Source organism: Schistocerca piceifrons, chromosome 6, assembly GCF_021461385.2.
Source record: "Schistocerca piceifrons isolate TAMUIC-IGC-003096 chromosome 6, iqSchPice1.1, whole genome shotgun sequence".
Classification (NCBI taxonomy): domain Eukaryota; kingdom Metazoa; phylum Arthropoda; class Insecta; order Orthoptera; family Acrididae; genus Schistocerca; species Schistocerca piceifrons.
In genome coordinates this window covers 348,638,516-348,659,717 of record NC_060143.1, presented here as the reverse complement: position 1 = coordinate 348,659,717, position 21,202 = coordinate 348,638,516, and the positions used below count along the sequence as shown (strand labels likewise).

General features: G+C 39.1%; 1 protein-coding gene across 1 annotated transcript in view; it reads left to right on the top strand.

The window, feature by feature from the left end:
* Window positions 1-21,202, top strand: part of LOC124803383 — a 514,737-nt gene that overhangs the window by 269,854 nt on the left and 223,681 nt on the right. Inside the window, 8 exon segments of the mRNA XM_047264568.1 lie at window positions 3,244-3,485; window positions 3,711-3,939; window positions 5,832-6,101; window positions 7,245-7,419; window positions 10,879-11,051; window positions 11,194-11,333; window positions 11,461-11,581; window positions 15,519-15,730. Of these exon segments, the coding sequence (XP_047120524.1) occupies window positions 3,244-3,485; window positions 3,711-3,939; window positions 5,832-6,101; window positions 7,245-7,419; window positions 10,879-11,051; window positions 11,194-11,333; window positions 11,461-11,581; window positions 15,519-15,730 (1,562 nt within the window).

The following is a 21,202-nucleotide window of genomic DNA, read 5'->3' as shown; positions in this document are numbered from 1 at the left end:
GATTTGACAACTGAAGTGCTAGAAATGTCAAAGAGAGACAGAGTAGGCTGTGAATGAGATCAACAGTGGCTAGGAACAAAGTATATGTTACCAAGAAATTTCAGAACTGAGAAGCCATGTGATAATATTGCTTGGGGGGAAGGAGGGTTGAAGTGTTAAAATTGCCTTGAGATAAAGTGAATAACCAATACAGTCTCTGTCACTGTTTTTCCAGTGTGTTCTGTGCAAGATGATTTACAAAGAATGTTTGGAGCAGCAGATCTACTCATACTGAATGATGGTTAAGTGTGTGGGAAGATGGACCTAAATTTATTTTTTACTCATAACATGTAATTTTACTTTTATGTACAATGCCAGCAAAGTGCATTTACATTGTTGTTCATACACACAATGTAGTTTTTTCTCTCTTCAATAGTTATTTAATTCTTGCTATAGGACAAAAAATTATGCTATGGTGAACAGTTAATTTTGTATGGAATTTAGTACTACACTTATTGCTAAGAATACATCATTGTTCATGTTAGTTCTACGTTATATGGGCATTTATAGATAAACCTCCGTGATCTCGAGGCCCAAGATCTTGCATGCTATATGTAAAGGAGTAAGTGAAAGAAGCCAAAAGAAACTTAATGGGCTAGCAAGCCAAATTGTTTAAATGTTTGTTTGAAGAGGGACAGCTTGGGAAAAACAGGGAAGATAAACAGTCTTGAAGAAATACACATTTATAAGTGTGTCTCAGCAATTGTCATCTTCCTCCGCCACCGCGGCTGGTGCTGCTGCTGCTACTACTACTACTACTACTACTACTACTACTACTACTACTGCTTACATATAAGGGCTATTCAGAAAGTAGGGAACGTTTCTGTCCGACACCGCTAGGTGTGCACCAATTGCGTATATTTTGGTATCTGCATGTTCGGCAGCTCAATCTGTCTCCATCCATGACAGTGGGAATCTCTCTCCAAGTCTAGCTCTTTCTATATTCGAATTTGGAGTGTGCGCTGCAATCGAAAATCCCGCCAGTTGTGAGGTGCAGTCTGTGATATGGTTTTTGTTGGCGAAAAACCTAAAATCTATAGAAATTTGTCATTAACTGTGCGAAGTGTACGGAAACAACGTAATGAGTGAATGTTCCATCCAGAAATGGTGCATTCGGTTTAAAAATGGCCAAAGCAACGTTCATGATGAAGAGAAGAGTGGATGCCCGAGCATTGTGACTGCCAATAAAGTCGTTGAAGTTGAAGAAACAATTTGTGAAAGCAGTCACTTCACAATAACGGTGCTTTTGCTTTTTTTCCCACAATTTTCACGGACTTTGTTGTTTGAAATTGTCGCTCAAAAGCTAGGCTACACAAATTTTTTGCACAATGGGTGGCCAAAATGCTTACAGAGCACCATAAAGAACAGTGAATGGGGGCAACGTTGACATTTCTGGAGGCCTACCACAAACATGGTGGATCGAATCGTAACTGGTGATGAGATTTGGATGAAACATGTCAGTTGCGAGACAAAATTACAGTCCATGGAGTGTGGGAACACAAGGTCCTCTCAAAAACCAAGAAATTGTTTGCAAATCTTGTCAACAAGGAAGTTTATGGCGACAGTGTTTTGGGATAGGCAAGGTGTGCTTCGTATTGATTTTCTCGAACATGGAGCAACCATAAGTTCTGCCTGATACTGTCAAACTTTGCACAGCTTTAGAAGAGCAGTTCAAAACAAACACCAAGGAAAGCTGACAGCCAAAATTTTGTTTTTGCACGCCAATGCCCGACCTCACATGGCAAACCGCAGTAAAGAACTCCTCAATTCATTCAAATGGGAAATTTTCCCTCATCCACCCTACAGCCCCAATCTTGCACCAAGCAACTTCCACTTGTTTCCCAAGATGAAGAACTGGCCTGCAACGCAGCGCTTTGATGATGATGCGGAACTCCACGTGGGCGTGACTCACTGGCTGAAGTCCCGGACTGCAGATTTCACGACGAAGGTCTTTCGAAGCTTGTCCACCACTGTGATAATTGCCGCAATGTGTTGATGACTATGTGGAAAAGTAGTATGTCAGTTGCTCCTTCAGATGTATATAATAAAATGTATTTCTAAAAACAAAGATGATGTGACTTACCAAACGAAAGCACTGGGAGGTCGATAGACACACAAACATACACACAAAATTCAAGCTTTCACAACAAACTGTTGCCTCATCAGGAAAGAGGGAAGGAGAGGGAAAGACAAAAGGATGTGTGTTTTAAGGGAGAGGGTAAGGAGTCATTCCAATCCCGGAAGCGGAAAGACTTACCTTGGGGGAAAAAGGACGGGTATATACACACACACACTCTCTCTCTCTCTCTCTCTCTCTCTCTCTCTCTCTCTCTCTCTCTCTCTCTCTCTCGCATGCGCGCGCACACACACACACACACACACACACACACACACACACACACACACACACACACACACAAGCAGATGTGTGTGCGAGTGTATACCCGTCCTTTTTTCCCCCTAAGGTAAGTCTTTCCGCTCCCGGGATTGGAATGACTCCTTACCCTCTCCCTTAAAACGCACATCCTTTCGTCTTTCCCTCTCCTTCCCTCTTTCCTGATGAGGCAACAGTTTGTTGTGAAAGCTTGAATTTTGTGTGTATGTTTGTGTTTGTTTGTGTGTCTATCGACCTGCCAGCGCTTTTGTTTGGTAAGTCTACACAAAATTCTAGCTTTCGCAACCGACGGTTGCTTCGTCAGGAAAGGGGGAAGGAGAAGGAAAGATGAAAGGATGTGGGTTTTTAGGGAAAGGGTAAGGAGTCATTTCAATCCCGGGAGCAGAAAGTCTTACCTTGGGGGGGAAAAAAGGACAGGTATACGCACACACACACACACACACACACACACACACACACACACACATCCTCACATACACAGACACAAGCCATCATGGCTGAATAACCCTTGTACATACATTGATTCATGCATACTGATATGTATATTCCAAAGGATAATGCCTTGTTGCTGCTTCTGCTTTCTTCTGTTATATGTTTGTTTCAGTTCCACGTAGTTGTCACATCGTATACTCTTCTCGATGTCTTCCTAGGTCATCCTCTTCCTTTCATTCCTAAGATTTTCCTTTAGGTATGTTTATGATGAAATTGTTGCATTTGATGACTTGTCCAAAAAATACTACTACTATTATGACGACCACTACTTGCAAGTTTATTGCTGATTAGCTAACAACTTTTTTAAATTTTTGCAGTCCCTCATGAGTGAGTTGGAGAAACGAGAGATACAGTTCAGTGCAGTACAAGACCGAGGAGAGAGCTTGGTTCTGCAGCACCACCCAGCAGCAAAGTGTATAGAGGCATACATGGCTGCTATGCAGACTCAGTGGGCTTGGCTACTGCAATTGACACTTTGTCTGGAGACTCATCTCAAGCATGCTGCCCACTACCAGCAGTTCTACCGTGACTTGCATGATGCTGAAGCGTGGATAGCCAAGTGAGTGTGATATTGGCTACTCCAAGTACACGCGCTTTTCAGGCATTACTTGATCGTGAAGATTCATGATGTATTCCTTTCTTGTCTCCAAATCTTGCTGACTAAGCTGTTCAGTTTTTATGCATGTTAACTACATTTTTGTCAGAGTACAAAATTGCAAATCTCATGACAAGCACATTACATAAGTGTGTGTTCCACTAACTGTATGCCATTCTCTCTGTGTAGGCGAGATGAATTGCTGAACACGATCTACAGTAAGTCCGATTTCACACTGGATGAAGGTGAACGTTTACTGAAAGGAATGCAAGAACTCCGTGATGAGCTTAACCAGTACACTACTGTAATACAAAGGATAGCTGAGAGAGCCACAGAAATAATTCCTCTCAAGCAACGAAGACAGCCTGTAACACGCCCCACAGCTGTGACTGCAGTATGCTCGTACAAACAAGTCAATGTAAGTACACTGCGTATTAAATAAGAACTATGAATTGTCACTGAAGTAAATAGTCAATTCTGATTTGTTTGATGGCATTCACATCTGATAATGATGATGATTTGGAAATATTGACAAGGTGTCATTGTAATGCATAATAGTAATAAAGTTGTTCTTATGAAACTGCATTAGTGTGATTACCATTCTGATAGGAAATTGAGTTTTAATAGAAATATTCTTACCTAAATTGAATTTAATGTGTTTTGAAAATGTTTCCCAATGTTCCTAATTTCTGTGTAAATTATATATTTGACATAGATAGAAGAAATTTCTTTGGTCTCAGCATTTCTTCCCAGTAATTCCTTTCTTCACTCCCTTTTAGTTTTCTATATCTTTTATTTTCTGACACATCAGATTTTTCTGCCTCTGTCTCTACTACATACTATGCACTTAGCTTTCCACTCTTATTAACTCTTGCACAATGTTTTGTCTGTAACCTATGTCCTGGTTATTGCGCTATCTTTTGGGACTGAAAAATGTAGCATCTATTTTTGGAAAAATTCCATCTATTTTTTGCTAATCTGGTGTCAGTTTTTGTCAAATTTGCGTCTGTTTTCTTTGTTGTCAATGATTAGACACACAAATTTAAAAGGTTGTCCGCTACATGAGTGAAGACAAATAAATTATTAGTTCTTCAAAATTGGATGTTGAAAAAAGTGCTGATTGGGAACTTTTTGACTGGAATATTTGCTTTCGCAAAAACTTCAACACCTTTTTCTTCTGAAATGGCCTTTTGCTTTTTTCGTTTGGGTGTATTTAAGCTGTCAGAGGTGATTGTTGTGTTGAAAAGCAGCAGCATTTTTCCCACCAGTTAAGTGAACATGTCTCTGATATAAGGTGTCTCTGGACATTATTTGCCTTTTCCCATTAAAAAAATCTGCTGACTTCTAATTTTGACCTTTCGTGGGTGTTCATAGCCCTACCACCCATGCTTGACACCACAGCAGATAGAACTGACAAGGCATTTAGTGTAGAAGCGGAACCGAATGTACAGCAACTCGCTTTTAGCGTTAGGAGAAAAATTTTGGCACTGTTGAAAAAGTTACAGACATTGTTTTCCAATCACTATAGCTCAGAGGGTGGACACTATAGGCTGTAGTTGCAGATGGCTGTGAGCATAAATTGACTAGAATTTTGACTGCCACATGAGGAGGAGTGGTGCGGGGAAACAAACCCCACCTCCATTTCGCTGGGCAGCAGCCTACAGCAGAACACATTGTCACAGAGATAACCGATCTCTTCTGGTGTTGTAAGAGTTGTAGTGGAAATCCATGATGGACTAGAATTATTTGCTTCACTTATTTCAAAAGAAGGAAAGAAAACAATGAGCAACACACATTACAAAATATTCGTGGATGACTATTGCACAATTGCTTGTTGAAGTTAGCAGAGTACTGTTAATGACGTAGTTCAGGCCCAACCTCTAGCGATATTTGATGCAACTACGCATCAGAACATCTGCCACCTAATTTGCCACGTTAAAACTGTCCGCATTGTACTATCTCTCTCTCTCTCTCTCTCTCTCTCTCTCTGCTTGCTGATTTTGCTGATTACATAGTGTCCGCACTATAGCTTTGAGTTGGCCACCCTTCCCCAACCCTCCATCCCATTCCCCCCACACACCTTTTCTCCCCTTGCCCACTCCACCTGACACAATTTATAGCTCAAAAGTAGAAAAATTAAGCTTCTCTAGCTTTTAAAATATTTTTGTGTATACACTGGTTCTTACCTCATTCCCTCCTATGAGAAATGTTAATGAGGTCATTTGGATATAACATGACACTCATATTTTTCGTTTACTGTCAGTAAATTTAACACTTAAAATTTTTTACTGTGAATGCTGTTGTCCACAGATTATTATTGAGAAAGGGGAGAAGTGTGTCCTCCATGATAATTCTGGCAGAGTCAAGTGGCGAGTGAGCAACTCTTCAGGGCAAGAGTCTACTGTACCTGGTGTGTGCTTCCTGATCCCTCCTCCAGATAAGGATGCAATTGATGCTGCCGATAGGTTGCGGCGACAGTTTGATCGTTCAACTGCCCTTTGGCAAAAGAAGCAACTTCGCATGCGGCAGAATATGATCTTTGCCACAATCAAGGTTGTCAAAAGCTGGGATCTGGCACAGGTTTGTTTAAAATAAAGAAACATTTGAATATACAATAATTTGCTTTTTGATAGATGTTTGAGTGATTTTCAATTCAACTCATTATCCACATATTATTTCGAATGACGTTTTAGTCATTGTTTGTTAAAAGCCTTGATTTTCTGTAACATTTTGATTTGGACCACATATTTAGTTAATTTATCAAGAGTGCTAACTTGAGAAGTGTGTACATTGACTATATTGTAATAAACTAAATAATTTTGGATTAATACAGTTCACGTGTCTCAAATAACAGCTACCTTACATTGTAAAGCATCTTTCGTACTGCTGATTGCTGCCCCACCACTTATGTACAACCCCAATCCAAATTTTATTAAACATTGTGTTTCCTCATCCATTATTCGTATCTCCCTTTTATTCACTATTTTCATGTGACTGTCCTCTACACAAGTGTAATACTGTGTTCACTTCATATTCTAGTACTGTGACCTTTCTTTCCCTACATTTCGTGTGGGTGTTACTACTTACACCTCTGCCACCACCATCATCATCACAACCTCTCTTCTTCCTCCTACACATCAAAGTGAATTATATTTTGTACTACACTTTCTCCTGTGCTGTGTGCTGCTGTTGGTATATTACATTTTATGAAGTTGTGAACTGTTTGGATAAAAGTTTTTTATGTAAAATATTGTATAGAAGCAACAACTGGATCGTGACTTGGCTTATGGGATATAATGTGACAGGCATTTCAGAAAGTACAGCTTGTGTAATTTTGAAAATCTTAAATATCACAAAATTTGTATATGAATACAAATTTTTGCATAGCACACAATTTACAGGAATTTCAGATTTTTTCAGCTGGCTGGAAATATGTTTTTCTACGTCTTCAATATAGCAAAGGAAAATATGTAAGAAAGTACATACTTAGGAAAGACTGTCATTTTCTCATCTGGAGGATGTAGTCACAAGTACGGTTAGATGTCACACCAAAGTGGCGCTTTGGTTACTGAAGAAGAATAAAAGCTAGAGAGCAAAATAATTATTTATCAGGTCCAGCCATCACTGTTAACAAAATTTTCAAGATCAGTCCACTTCATGAATGTTTGTAACTGTTCTGTTAATGATGTATGTTTCCCTTTACTATTTTCTCATTTTTTTCAGTTCTTAGCAATGGGCCAAGAACAACGTTCAGCTATTCGTAAAGCTCTGAATGAAGATGCAGACAAACTACTGCAGGAAGGTGACCCTGCTGATCCACAGCTGCGACGCCTCAAGAGAGAAATGGAAGAAGTTAATAGACTCTTTGATGAATTTGAGAGACGTGCTAGAGATGAGGGTAAGATGTGAAACTGCATATTTATAGTACACCATTTACTGTAGTCAAATGTAAGAGATAGGAAGATGCATGTGATATAGGTAATAAAATTAATTTGATTATTGTCTTGTAGAACTATTAAGTACGTGGAACAAAAGTTAATTCTCGTGACATTAATTCTAACATGTGAAATATGGAGAATATATGGACACTGATATCTCCTGTACTCAGAGACTATAACTTAAAACCCAGTGAGTCACAGGTTCTAGGCTTTTGAAGAATTTGTGCTCTGGGTAGGGTGAAGCTAATTACAGTTCTTTCAGTTGACTTTTTTCATGATTCAACATACCTTGTGAAGACTGTCCCAAGATAGTACAGGTGAGTATTGGGACAGAAACAAGTTGAGATATGTTGAAACCAGGCAAATTTCATTAAATTATAAGCAAATAACAAAAATAATAAGTTTTTGAAAATATAATTGAACAGAAAATGTGCAAGATTTCAGAGCCAATGACTACTCCTCCTGGAAGAGAGGTTGAGGCTGGGGGGGGGGGGGGTGGTAATGGAAAAGTCGCCCAGAACCCCAGATCATGGGAGACTTATGGGACTGGATTAGAAGGAAAGGCTGATTTTTTTTGGGGACTGCACCGGATGAATCTGAAAACCTGAGAGCTTGGAAGTGGAGGATAATATAATAAAGAAAACAGATTACTGACAAAACATGGTGCAAGGGTTAATAAGAGCGGATAGCTAAGTGCATTATATGTGATAGGCTGGTGGCGGGGAAGGGTGGGGGGGGGGGGGGGGGGGACTTGTGAGAAAATGTAATACTAGAAAACTGAAATAGGGCAAAGAAGAAAAGAAATGCTGAGACCTAAGACATTAATGTAAATTAAAGCCAGATGGGTGTCCAGAGCCAAGTACATGGTATAACACCAGTTCCCACCTGTGGAGTTCTGAGAAACTGGTGTCATGGGAGAATCCAGTTGGCATATGTGGTGAAACAGGCAATGAGGTCATGAGTGTTATGTTGCAGAGCATGCTCTGCAACAGGATATTGTGTGTTGCCAGTATGCACACTCCAGTCTGTGCCCATTCATCCTAACTGATAAATTAATGCTAGTCATACCTGTGTAGAAGGCTGAACAGTATTTACATAACAGCTGGCACATGGCGTATCATTTCACAGAAGGCTCTGCCTTTAATTTGCTAGGTGTGCAGCTGGTCTAGGTGGTGGTAAGAGGGTACGTATGGCAAGTCTTATCAGAGACAATATTCATAGGCAGAATCCATAGGGTAGGGAAATGGGTGCAGTAGGAGCATAAGGCCTGACTGGGATAGTGCAGAGATTGGGGGAGCTAGGTTGGGCAGAATTTCTCCTTGAGCTTAGTTCAAGAGCAGATTTCCAAGGCTGTCACAACCAATCCTGGTACTGCTGATCCCTCAAAGAAACTAACAACTTAAGAGCACACTTCTTGTCATTCAGTACTGTCCTAGTCTGGAATGAATTGATTCTCTACTTCAACAAGGCTATGACTTCCTAAAACCGTGCTCTGAAATGAGGGCCATTCTGTTTGAGATTTTGCCCATTGCACCTAGAACAGCTTTTAAACTCCCTCCCCATCCTGCGATATCCAGTTAAGATTGTATGCTTCTTCTGCACCCATTTCCCTACCCAATGCTTCCTGCCTCATTGATAGTCCCCAGTGTACGACTTCGCTGTGCCACTTACACCAGTCCTGTTACTGGCAGAACATATACTATTGAAGGGAGAGCCACCTGTGAAATGACACACGTTGCATACCAGCTGTTATGTAAACACGGTTCGACTTTCTGCATTCGCATGACTGTTACCAAGTTATCAGTTAGAATGACTGGACACAGACAGTGAGTGTGCACTGGCAACACACAGTATCCTGTCGCAGAGCATGCTATACAACTTGACAGTCATGACATTGACACCCGTTTCACCACATGTGCAATTCGGATTCTCCCACATGGCACCAGTTTCCCAGGACTCTGTAAGTGGGAACTGTTGTTACAACATGTTGTTGATTCTTGCCACCCACTTGCCTAAATTTACATTAATTTCTTTGGTGTCAACATTTCTTTTCAGAAACTATTCCTTGTCTTTGCTCCCTTTTAGTTTTCTGTATATTTTATTTTCTGACGTATATTTTTCCTTCCTCCCACCCCCATCTTGCCTCTGTCAGCATGCAATGTATAATGCCCTTAGCTTCCCACTCTTATTAACACTTGCACCATGTTTTGCCAGTAATCTTTGTCTTGTTTATGATCCTGTTTTCCACGTTCAAGCTTTCAGGTTTTCAAATCTCATTCGGAGCAGTTGACCTGGGATTCTGGGCAACTTCTCTATAAATCCCCCTATTTCCTAAGCCGCATCAGTTCTTTCCCTTCATCCCTCTTCCTTCCCCTTCAACCCTGTTGGTAGAAGAAGGAGCCACTGGCTCCAAAAGTTTGCAAATTTCCATAACTTCTGTGTGTGTTTTCTCCTAATGCCACTTGGTGAGTGGATTTTTTTATCTGTCCATTTGTATTGTAAACAAACAACAAGCTGCTCTATCTGAGATCATATTTGTTTTGATATTAGTTCACTTAATGGACACACAGTTGGTTTTCCTCCACTGCTGTTATTCAGCAATGAGTTCAGTTTACTTTGTGTATCCATTCTACTCATGCATTCAGAGTCTCCAATTTGTATGAAATAGTGTGCTGTTGTATTCTAAATTGTGTTATGCCTTAATGTACACTCCATTAGGTTATAAAAAAAAAGCCAATTACTAGTTTGTAGTTTCTAGTTTTTGTATGTAATTAGTGACCCACCCTGGCTTTGCAAGGGTAGCACTAAATATCTACAACTGGTTGACTTGTTGGGCTTAGTATTAAAACACAAGCCTTCCTCAAGAATCAGTCTGTGTGTTAGTGAAAACTGTTTCAAAATACCTACAGCGATTCTTGAGATTATCCTCAACTTACAGACTGAAACTGCCACATGGGGACTTTTAATTTATGTATTTTGCAGATTTATAGCACAGTTAATTTTGTTTAGTTCACAGTCGATTTTAAGTAACTGTTATGAACTACTAGTAGATGCTTTCATATGAAATTATATGTGCTGCTATAGGTATTTCCATATTGTGTGAAGAAGAACTGTTTCTCTTCCTACAGTTTATGTAAGTTACAGTATTTTTCAAGAGCTCACCATCCCCCCCCCCCCCCCCCCCCCCTCTCCACCACCACCACCACCACCTTTTTTTATGTTGTATGCAATTGAGAAATAATGGTGAATCCAATAACATTATGTTATTCTGATAACTTCATTTTCTATTTGTTTAGTATGAATATTGTTTATACTGGGTGGAGTTGTGAGAAATTGTTGGCGTATACCACTTTTGAAATATGCAACCAAGTTCTTGAGGAAAATGTCATTGTATAAAATTGCTAATTAACATGTTGCAGAGGACAGCAAAAGCACAAGTCGATCTTTCAATGATAGTGCCTCAGCACTTGCAGCAGCACTTGATGACGCAGAACGTACACTGAATGCGCGTACCGCAGCACCTCTGCCCAGAGATGTTGACTCATTGGAGCATTTGGTTATTGAACACAAAGATTTTGAGACACGGCTACAAGTAAGTTAAGATTAAATTTCACACCTTAGGATACTTGTTAACTGACTGGACTGAAAGTTCATCTGTTGACAGGTCTTATTTTTGGTATCTGTTTAAAGAATTGTGTGCAAATAAATGGTTAATTTGTTCTTTTGTGTTTAAGGCTCTTGGTCCAGATGTGGAGAAACTGCAATCTACATTCCGCAGTATTTCACGTAAGACACCTGAACAGCAGACTCGACTCGACAAATGCATTTCAAAATGGAACAACCTCTGGGCCACATCTCATCTCTATATTGAAAGGTTAATGAATGCTGAAATTTGAAAACTTTGTGTAATCTTGCTGAGCCTTGAATAAACTGCACTTTATTCTGCTTACTTTAATTAGTTCTTATAACTTTCCACATTAAATAATATATCTTTGTTTCAGGCTGAAGTGCATTGAAATAGTTCTTAGTGGACTTGAAGAAGCTACAAACATAGTAACAGAATTCGAACTTAAACTTGCATCTTATAAAGAGCTTCCCTCAGATGTCGAAGCATTAAGAGCCGTAAGTACATTTTGATACTATATGGAGGGTGTATACACCCCTGGACAAATGGGAAATCTGGGAAAAACCTGGGAATTTTTTCATTCGGGAGAAAACGGGAAAATCCGGAAACTTTGTAGAATTCTGGAGAATTTTTCATTGATTATGTTTCAGTTAAACTTTCCTTACTTTGGTAAGAACTGATACTCTGACAGACAATTTTACTGTATCCCACTGCTACAGAATAATACTGTAGCAATGAAACACAGACGAGAGTAGAACAGCAGTATAATATTTAACTTGCAAAGAAAATGCACCATTTGCAGTGACAAAACACAGTCCGTGCACAAGCATCTGCCGAAAGCAAAATGTGTCAAATGTGCAATGCTTTGTAATAACAGACTGCTTTCGATGAGCATGGAATCACAACTGTTTAAATTAGTTTGTTTGAGCAGATACCAGTGGGCTTGCATGCGTGCGCAGAGCTGTCCGGAAAACTGACTGTCGTTCCCAAGCTGCCAGATTTGTGCATGCGCAGAGTGATCGTAATTGTGGTGAGGAGTAGTCTTCGTGTGGCCTGCATTTATGTTTCGTGATTTTGCTCTTCTGTTTTAGTTAACAGCTCTCACGTCAGATGAAAACAAAACAGATATCTGTGGCTGTGAGCTATCAAATTAATTAAAATACATGCACATAATTATGTAAGACTAAAATATGTTGTTAGTTTCAGTTTACTGATTTTATATTATTTCCACATTATTGGCAAGTGAGCATTAATCACTTTGCAAAATAATGAATTTATTTTTGTCGGCTTGCTAAGGAAGTTTGCCTTTTATTAATCTTTCCGCACAGGCAGTCAGTTTATTTGAAACGAAGTGTTTTGTTCCTCACAGTTACGTAGTTTCAACTGTTCACTGAGTTTTAAGTGTACGTTTTCATCTTCTGGCACACATGGCATTATGCCATAATAAAGAATAGAACATGAGATAATACTGCAATCGAAAAAAGTGGCATCCCAGAAACCTCACTGAAAAACCTTAGCAGCATTTTACATATCTGCTTTTTGTGAAACACAATCTTTTTCGATCGCAAGACATGTTTGAGTACCTGCCTGGTTCCTCTTCTAGACCTGATGTTATTTCTTAATTTGTGTGGTTTACGTCCTAAATTTACAGAATGCCATTCTTCAGTAAATTATAGACTGGCATAACCCGTGTTTTATCGTTGTAACTCACCACGAGACTTTATATTTACTCCTGGAATAGAATATAAACTGCCAGTTATAAAGTATCTGGGTTTCACAAGTAACTTTATTAATTTTTATGAAGTTAAAAAAGTTATAAAAAGCTTACTGTTATTCTTAGTACTGCTGTATACAAACAACTGTTTCTTTTCATTTTTGCAAGAAATGTGTACTCCTCCTTACTAACTTTCTGCAACCTCCTCCTCCTCCCCCCCCCCCCCCCCCCCCCTCCCCTCTCCAGTGCTGTGTGGATGTAAACTTAACTGGAAATGCTAAATAACAGTATTAAAGAACACAAATTAAAAAAAAGTGTGTAAAAGGCAGCACATAGCAAAATATTAGGGTACTTTGGGCTATAGAGTCTAGGTTTGAAACAAATATTGTACCAAAGGCTGCTTTCTGATTTTGCATTCCTTATATACCCTTAGTAAAAGCCCTGAGTACAATAACTCTGTATGCCCCCTCCGAATAACATGCCACACTGCTGCACATGGTCATGTGATGGCCCACTACACATGAAATTCCAAACAGAAATGTGATGAAACATGTATGAGAATTGCAAACACCAAGTGCAGGCTTGCTATGTCGTCATAGCTGTGGATGCGCAGTAACGCCTGTCTTCTGGCGCTCTCTAGCAACTGCTCAGACAAATCTATTACTAACAAGTTGTTGGTCTGAGAAAGGTTACTTTCAAAGTAGATTTCCTTTTGTGCAAGATGAATTATGTTAACTGTGAGACTGTGCGATGAATTTTTTAAATTGGAGAGCGTTTGACCCCTATTCAGAATACTTTGAGGGCCAGCCACTCAGAAAAATTTTGGGGCCAGAAGACCAGACATTTATGTCAAGGTGTGTGTGTGTGTGTGTGTGTGTATATATATATAATAGAAGGAAACATTCCACGTGGGAAAATTTATATATAAAAACAAAGATGAGGTGACTTACCGAACGAAAGCGCTGGCAGGTCGATAGACACACAAACATACACACAAAATTCAAGCTTTCGCAACAAACTGTTGCCTCATCAGGAAAGAGGGAAGGAGAGGGAAAGACGAAAGGAAGTGGGTTTTAAGGGAGAGGGTAAGGAGTCATTCCAATCCCGGGGGCGGAAAGACTTACCTTTGGGGGAAAAAAAGGACAGGTATACACTCGCACACACGCACATATCCATCCACACATACAGCCACAAGCAGACATATTTAAAGACGAACACGTACACTGCATATTTTCGTATTAAGAAACTATACAAATGAATTCCATCAAACTCAGCTCGTCAGTTCCAAAAGCTCTGAAATTGTGTGTGTGTGTGTGTGTGTGTGTATATATATATATATATATATATATATATATATATATATATATATATAGAGAGAGAGAGAGAGAGAGAGAGAGAGAGAGAGAGAAATATACATATATATAGTCTTTGAAAGCTTAGCTTTTCTTGTAGGTATACTATATATAAATTAATATAAACCATGAACTTTTCCTATTTATGTGTTCACGCTATTTAACAGTGATGTTGCTATTGGCTGGCTACATCAAGTGTCCTATGCTGTGAATATGTACTATCATCTACTGCCATTTTGTGGCAAAATAATGGGACATGAGCTATACTTGGCTGTTGGAAAGCACATCGCAGTCTCGATTTCAGAGCTTTTGGAACTGACGAGCTGAGTTTGATGGAATTCATTTGTATAGTTTCTTAATACGAAAATATGCAGTGTTACGTGTTGTTGCACACCAAAGATCTTTCCAGAACGTGTGTTTTTTTTTTTTTGCTGGGTTTCACTCCCTAAAGTGCCGGGAAGTTCTATGCCAGTGTATAAAATCTTTGTTATTCAAAGGATTAACAAGTTTTACAGATAGGGAGGAAAGCATACTGTCCGTTTATGGAGAAAGTGTATTTTCGCCCAAGAAAGTGTGTATTTTCACCTGGAAAAATTTGTATTTTCACGCAGGAAAAAGTGTATATTTAACTGGGAAACCTGGGGAAAATCCGTGAATTTTTCTTTTGTCTGTGTATATACCCTGTGTATGGTATTAACTTCTAATTCTGGTTTGCTTGATATGTGTGTGTTTGGTGAGCATGTTGCTGTTTTGCAGAATGGTTGTGGGCAAATTATGATGGTTATTTTAATCGAGGACTGAATATTGTTACTATCACAAGCCAAAAATATTACACAACTCAGCATTTGTGTGTGTGTGTCCTCTGTCAGAAATAATGAAGATATTTATTCAAATAGCATGTAACCTTTCTATGTGGAACTGTAATGAAAAATAGAAAAGTTAATTTGCAAAAATGAGGGAAATCTGGGATGCGATACAAATGCATGAGGTAACTTGGTGTGCTACTGTGTAAAAGAAGAAATGCATGTCAGAACTAGCTCATGATAGTCAGTCAATGGGTGAATAACTGTGCTTGTTACTGTCAGCAATGTTTTGTTTCTTCACTTTATCAGAAACTTAAGCTTTGAAATTTAAACTGATGCTTTGTGCACTAACTAGTCGTTATCAGTGTGCATCACTGTATCCTCTTCTGTTGTTAGTGGTGTTCAAGTGGTAGACATGCCTTGCTGCTGGGATTGAAATAACTATCTCAAAGTTGATTACTACTGCATCAATCTGATTGAATGGTGCCTGAATTGATTATATTTGCCACTTCCTTTTCTGTAATTTTATACAGAAATTTTGAATTTTTTTCGGTTACATTCTTAGGTTCATGAAGATTTGCTGAATCTACAGAACTCTGTTGCCCAGCATCAGATGGTAATTGATCAACTGAGTGAAGATGTGCTAAATGCACGTCGTCTTGTAGAGAAGTCACGACCTAATCATCGGGGTCCTCACTCTGACCTTGAACGCTTAGAAGGAGAAGTTGGACGCCTTACAAATCGCTGGGGGAATGTCTGCTCTCAGCTCGTCGACAGGTGAAGCATATATTCTTTTCATTTCTTTTTTTTTTTAAAAAAAATTTTCTACAGCTTGTTTTTTTATTAGTAATACTGATAAATTATTTATTTTAAAATTTGATAAGGCAACATTTTTGTCCCCCCCATGAACCATGGACCTTGCCGTTGGTGGGGAGGCTTGCGTGCCTCAGCGATACAGAGAGCCGTACCGTAGGTGCAACCACAACGGAGGGGTATCTGTTGAGAGGCCAGACAAACGTGTGGTTCCTGAAGAGGGGCAGCAGCCTTTTCAGTAGTTGCAAGGGCAACAGTCTGGATGATTGACTGATCTGGCCTTGTAACAATAACCAAAACGGCCTTGCTGTGCTGGTACTGCGAACGGCTGAAAGCAAGGGGAAACTACAGCTGTAATTTTTCCCGAGGGCATGCAGCTTTACTGTATGATTACATGATGATGGCGTCCTCTTGGGTAAAATATTCCGGAGGTAAAATAGTCCCCCATTCGGATCTCCGGGCGGGGACTACTCAGGAGGATGTTGTTATCAGGAGAAAGAAAACTGGCATTCTACGGATCGGAGCGTGGAATGTCAGATCCCTTAATTGGGCAGGTAGGTTAGAAAATTTAAAAAGGGAAATGGATAGGTTGAAGTTAGATATAGTGGGAATTAGTGAAGTTCGGTGGCAGGAGGAACAAGACTTCTGGTCAGGTGACTACAGGGTTACAAACACAAAATCAAATAGGGGTAATGCAGGAGTAGGTTTAATAATGAATAGGAAAATAGGAATGCGGGTAAGCTACTACAAACAGCATAGTGAACGCATTATTGTGGCCAAGATAGATACAAAGCCCACACCTACTACAGTAGTACAAGTTTATATGCCAACTAGCTCTGCAGATGACGAAGAAATTGAAGAAATGTATGATGAAATAAAAGAAATTATTCAGATTGTGAAGGGAGACGAAAATTTAATAGTCATGGGTGACTGGAATTCGAGTGTAGGAAAAGGGAGAGAAGGAAACATAGTAGGTGAATATGGATTGGGGGACAGAAATGAAAGAGGAAGCCGCCTGGTAGAATTTTGCACAGAGCACAACATAATCATAACTAACACTTGGTTTAAGAATCATGAAAGAAGGTTGTATACATGGAAGAACCCTGGAGATACTAAAAGGTATCAGATAGATTATATAATGGTAAGACAGAGATTTAGGAACCAGGTTTTAAATTGTAAGACATTTCCAGGGGCAGATATGGACTCTGACCACAATCTATTGGTTATGACCTGTAGATTAAAACTGAAGAAACTGCAAAAAGGTGGGAATTTAAGGAGATGGGACCTGGATAAACTAAAAGAACCAGAGGTTGTACAGAGATTCAGGGAGAGCATAAGGGAGCAATTGACAGGAATGGGGGAAATAAATACAGTAGAAGAAGAATGGGTAGCTTTGAGGGATGAAGTAGTGAAGGCAGCAGAGGATCAAGTAGGTATAAAGACGAGGGCTAGTAGAAATCCTTGGGTAACAGAAGAAATATTGAATTTAATTGATGAAAGGAGAAAATATAAAAATGCAGTAAGTGACACAGGCAAAAAGGAATACAAACGTCTCAAAAATGAGATCGACAGGAAGTGCAAAATGGCTAAGCAGGAATGGCTAGAGGACAAATGTAAGGATGTAGAGGCCTATCTCACTAGGGGTAAGATAGATACCGCCTACAGGAAAATTAAAGAGACCTTAGGAGATAAGAGAACGACTTGTATGAATATCAAGAGTTCAGATGGAAACCCAGTTCTAAGCAAAGAAGGGAAAGCAGAAAGGTGGAAGGAGTATATAGAGGGTCTATACAAGGGCGATGTACTTGAGGACAATATTATGGAAATGGAAAAGGATGTAGATGAAGATGAAATTGGAGATACGATACTGCGTGAAGAGTTTGACAGAGCACTGAAAGACCTGAGTCGAAACAAGGCCTCCGGAGTAGACAATATTCCATTGGAACTACTGACGGCCGTGGGAGAGCCAGTCCTGACAAAACTCTACCATCTGGTGAGCAAGATGTATGAAACAGGCGAAATACCCTCAGACTTCAAGAAGAATATAATAATTCCAATCCCAAAGAAAGCAGGTGTTGACAGATGTGAAAATTACCGAACTATCAGCTTAATAAGTCACAGCTGCAAAATACTAACACGAATTCTTTACAGACGAATGGAAAAACTAGTAGAAGCCAACCTCGGGGAAGATCAGTTTGGATTCCGTAGAAACACTGGAACACGTGAGGCAATACTGACCTTACGACTTATCTTAGAAGAAAGATTAAGGAAAGGCAAACCTACGTTTCTAGCATTTGTAGACTTAGAGAAAGCTTTTGACAATGTTGACTGGAATACTCTCTTTCAAATTCTAAAGGTGGCAGGGGTAAAATACAGGGAGCGAAAGGCTATTTACAATTTGTACAGAAACCAGATGGCAGTTATAAGAGTCGAGGGACATGAAAGGGAAGCAGTGGTTGGGAAGGGAGTAAGACAGGGTTGTAGCCTGTCCCCGATGTTGTTCAATCTGTATATTGAGCAAGCAGTAAAGGAAACAAAAGAAAAATTCGGAGTAGGTATTAAAATTCATGGAGAAGAAATAAAAACTTTGAGGTTCGCCGATGACATTGTAATTCTGTCAGAGACAGCAGAGGACTTGGAAGAGCAGTTGAATGGAATGGACAGTGTCTTGAAAGGAGGATATAAGATGAACATCAACAAAAGCAAAACAAGGATAATGGAATGTAGTCTAATTAAGTCGGGTGATGCTGAGGGAATTAGATTAGGAAATGAGGCACTTAAAGTAGTAAAGGAGTTTTGCTATTTGGGGAGCAAAATAACTGATGATGGTCGAAGTAGAGAGGATATAAAATGTAGGCTGGCAATGGCAAGGAAAGCGTTTCTGAAGAAGAGAAATTTGTTAACATCCAGTATTGATTTAAGTGTCAGGAAGTCATTTCTGAAAGTATTCGTATGGAGTGTAGCCATGTATGGAAGTGAAACATGGACGATAAATAGTTTGGACAAGAAGAGAATAGAAGCTTTCGAAATGTGGTGCTACAGAAGAATGCTGAAGATTAGATGGGTAGATCACATAACTAATGAGGAAGTATTGAATAGGATTGGGGAGAAGAGAAGTTTGTGGCACAACTTGACCAGAAGAAGGGATCGGTTGGTAGGACATGTTCTGAGGCATCAAGGGATCACCAATTTAGTATTGGAGGGCAGCGTGGAGGGTAAAAATCGTAGGGGGAGACCAAGAGATGAATACACTAAGCAGATTCAGAAGGATGTAGGTTGCAGTAGGTATTGGGAGATGAAAAAGCTTGCACAGGATAGAGTAGCATGGAGAGCTGCATCAAACCAGTCTCAGGACTGAAGACCACAACAACAACAACATTTTTGTGTGTAGTTTTGGGTTGAATTCCAAATTTAATCAGTGATAATTTAATGATTAGGATTTGGATTTAGAATTTAGTATCCATATACTTCTGTTTGACAGCATTAATAGTGAAATGTAAAAGATCCTCTTAACTTACGAGCAGAGGCCGAAGTTCAGGCATTATCAATTGCAGTAATAGACAGTGAAAGGAAATACAGAAAAACCTTTCAGTTCGTCTATTTACTTAGTAGATTGCACTAATCAAACAATCGCGCAATTGGCATATTTATGTTAACATTATGTGGTTGTATTAAATTATTAAAGTAACATAACAGTTTTAAACAGAATGATAACTGTACTCGACAGAAAGTGAAAATGTTTCTTGAAAGTCTATACATCACAATGCCTTATTGGTTGCACATGATAACCGAATGGTTTTTTAAAATTTTCTAGAGTCGTGTTCTGCCTACTGTCAAATAATACATTTGGAACAAAACTAAAAGATTGAACTATTATAGAGTATATTTCTACTACAATAGAATTGTCACCATATAGAATTTTTGAAATGTTTCTAAGTTTGTCAAGATCAATATTTTTTTTATAACACCATTTTACACTTTTTTGTCACTAATAAACCCCATTTCTCTGGCACCCTCTCCATTGTTTGCACTGTGACATCAACGATTTTCACTGGCATCGGCAAAGGCTGCTCTGTATCTTGAAACTGGCAGGAAACGGAACTTGCAGCAATGAAAGTTAAGTCATTTCTTGCTTCTGAAGGTTCGAGGAGTTTATTTGCTGCTATAAATGAAGACGCTTCATCCTCCAGAGCGATGATCCCCTTAGTTACATCAAAAAAAAAGTGAATTGTAGCAAACCTCTGCTGAGTTCCATGTCGACCGTCTTAATATGATTGGTTAAGGGAGCAGAAATATATCTGGTGCAACGTCTGAATCCTTCACGGGGCTTTAACAAAGATCATCTTAATACTGGAAATCAATTTGTTGACATCCTGAAAAAAGCTTCTTATCCCTGCAGATGCCCTGTGAAGACCGTGTGTTAGGAAGTTCATTTGCAGAATTTTTGGAAGTATCACTCTTGAAGTTGTCCCATTCCGTTTCACTGTAGGTGTAATGTCTGAAGTGAAAAGTAATCAATTGTTGTACTGAATTTCATGAAGTTGCAGTGCATTTTTGTGTTTGGTTGTACTGATATGTTGAGAAATGAAATATTAATTTTCTTAGTTCACTGACTGTTCACATATTTTGCACTGAAGTAATTAACCATCAGCAGAAAAAAACTTAAGAACTGAAAGTATTAATGTAACTTGGCAGTTTACTGCATAAAGGAACACCGAATTTCGACGTGTTGCTAGATTGGAGAGCAGCTACGAAGGCGGGTGAGGGCCGTGTTCTGCACAGAGAGAGAGAGGAAAGATACGTTGCGATGCTGCCAATTTCCTTCAGTCAATTTACGCACTGAGACAGCTGACGGGGAGCTAGTATAAACATCGTTCCGCAGTGAACTTTAAGAACTGCATTCTTAAGTAATGAGAATTGTTACGCGCACACACACACAATCTACCACATAAAATTAATTAATATTGAACTTAATCACAGCATTCCCAATCGTATAAAATATTGAGATAAATAATTTCTGTATATCAAGTTCTATATGGTTGAAGATGACAGACTCTGAAAGTAAAACAGCTGTTTATTGTATAACAGAAAGCAAATGAAAGTCCAGCGATGATGCTGAAACCTCAATGAAACGTCTCAGGTTGATAGCGCAAAAAGAAACAATTGTGTTTTGCTCAAAGCAGATCCCTTTCAAAAGTACAGATTATTTGTAAAGCAAACACAGATGGAAGAGATTCAATTTCAAGGCGATACTCACACCATTTTGTCAGTAATCGTGATGTAGCTTCATTCTTTCTTTAAATACTGTCAGTGTTTAATGTTCCATCTTTTGAACAACAAGGATTTGTTTCATTAATCAAATGAATTTTTGCATTGCTTACTTTAGGTACCCACAGTGATAGAATAAATTTAGAGCATTTTCAAGTTTTAATAATT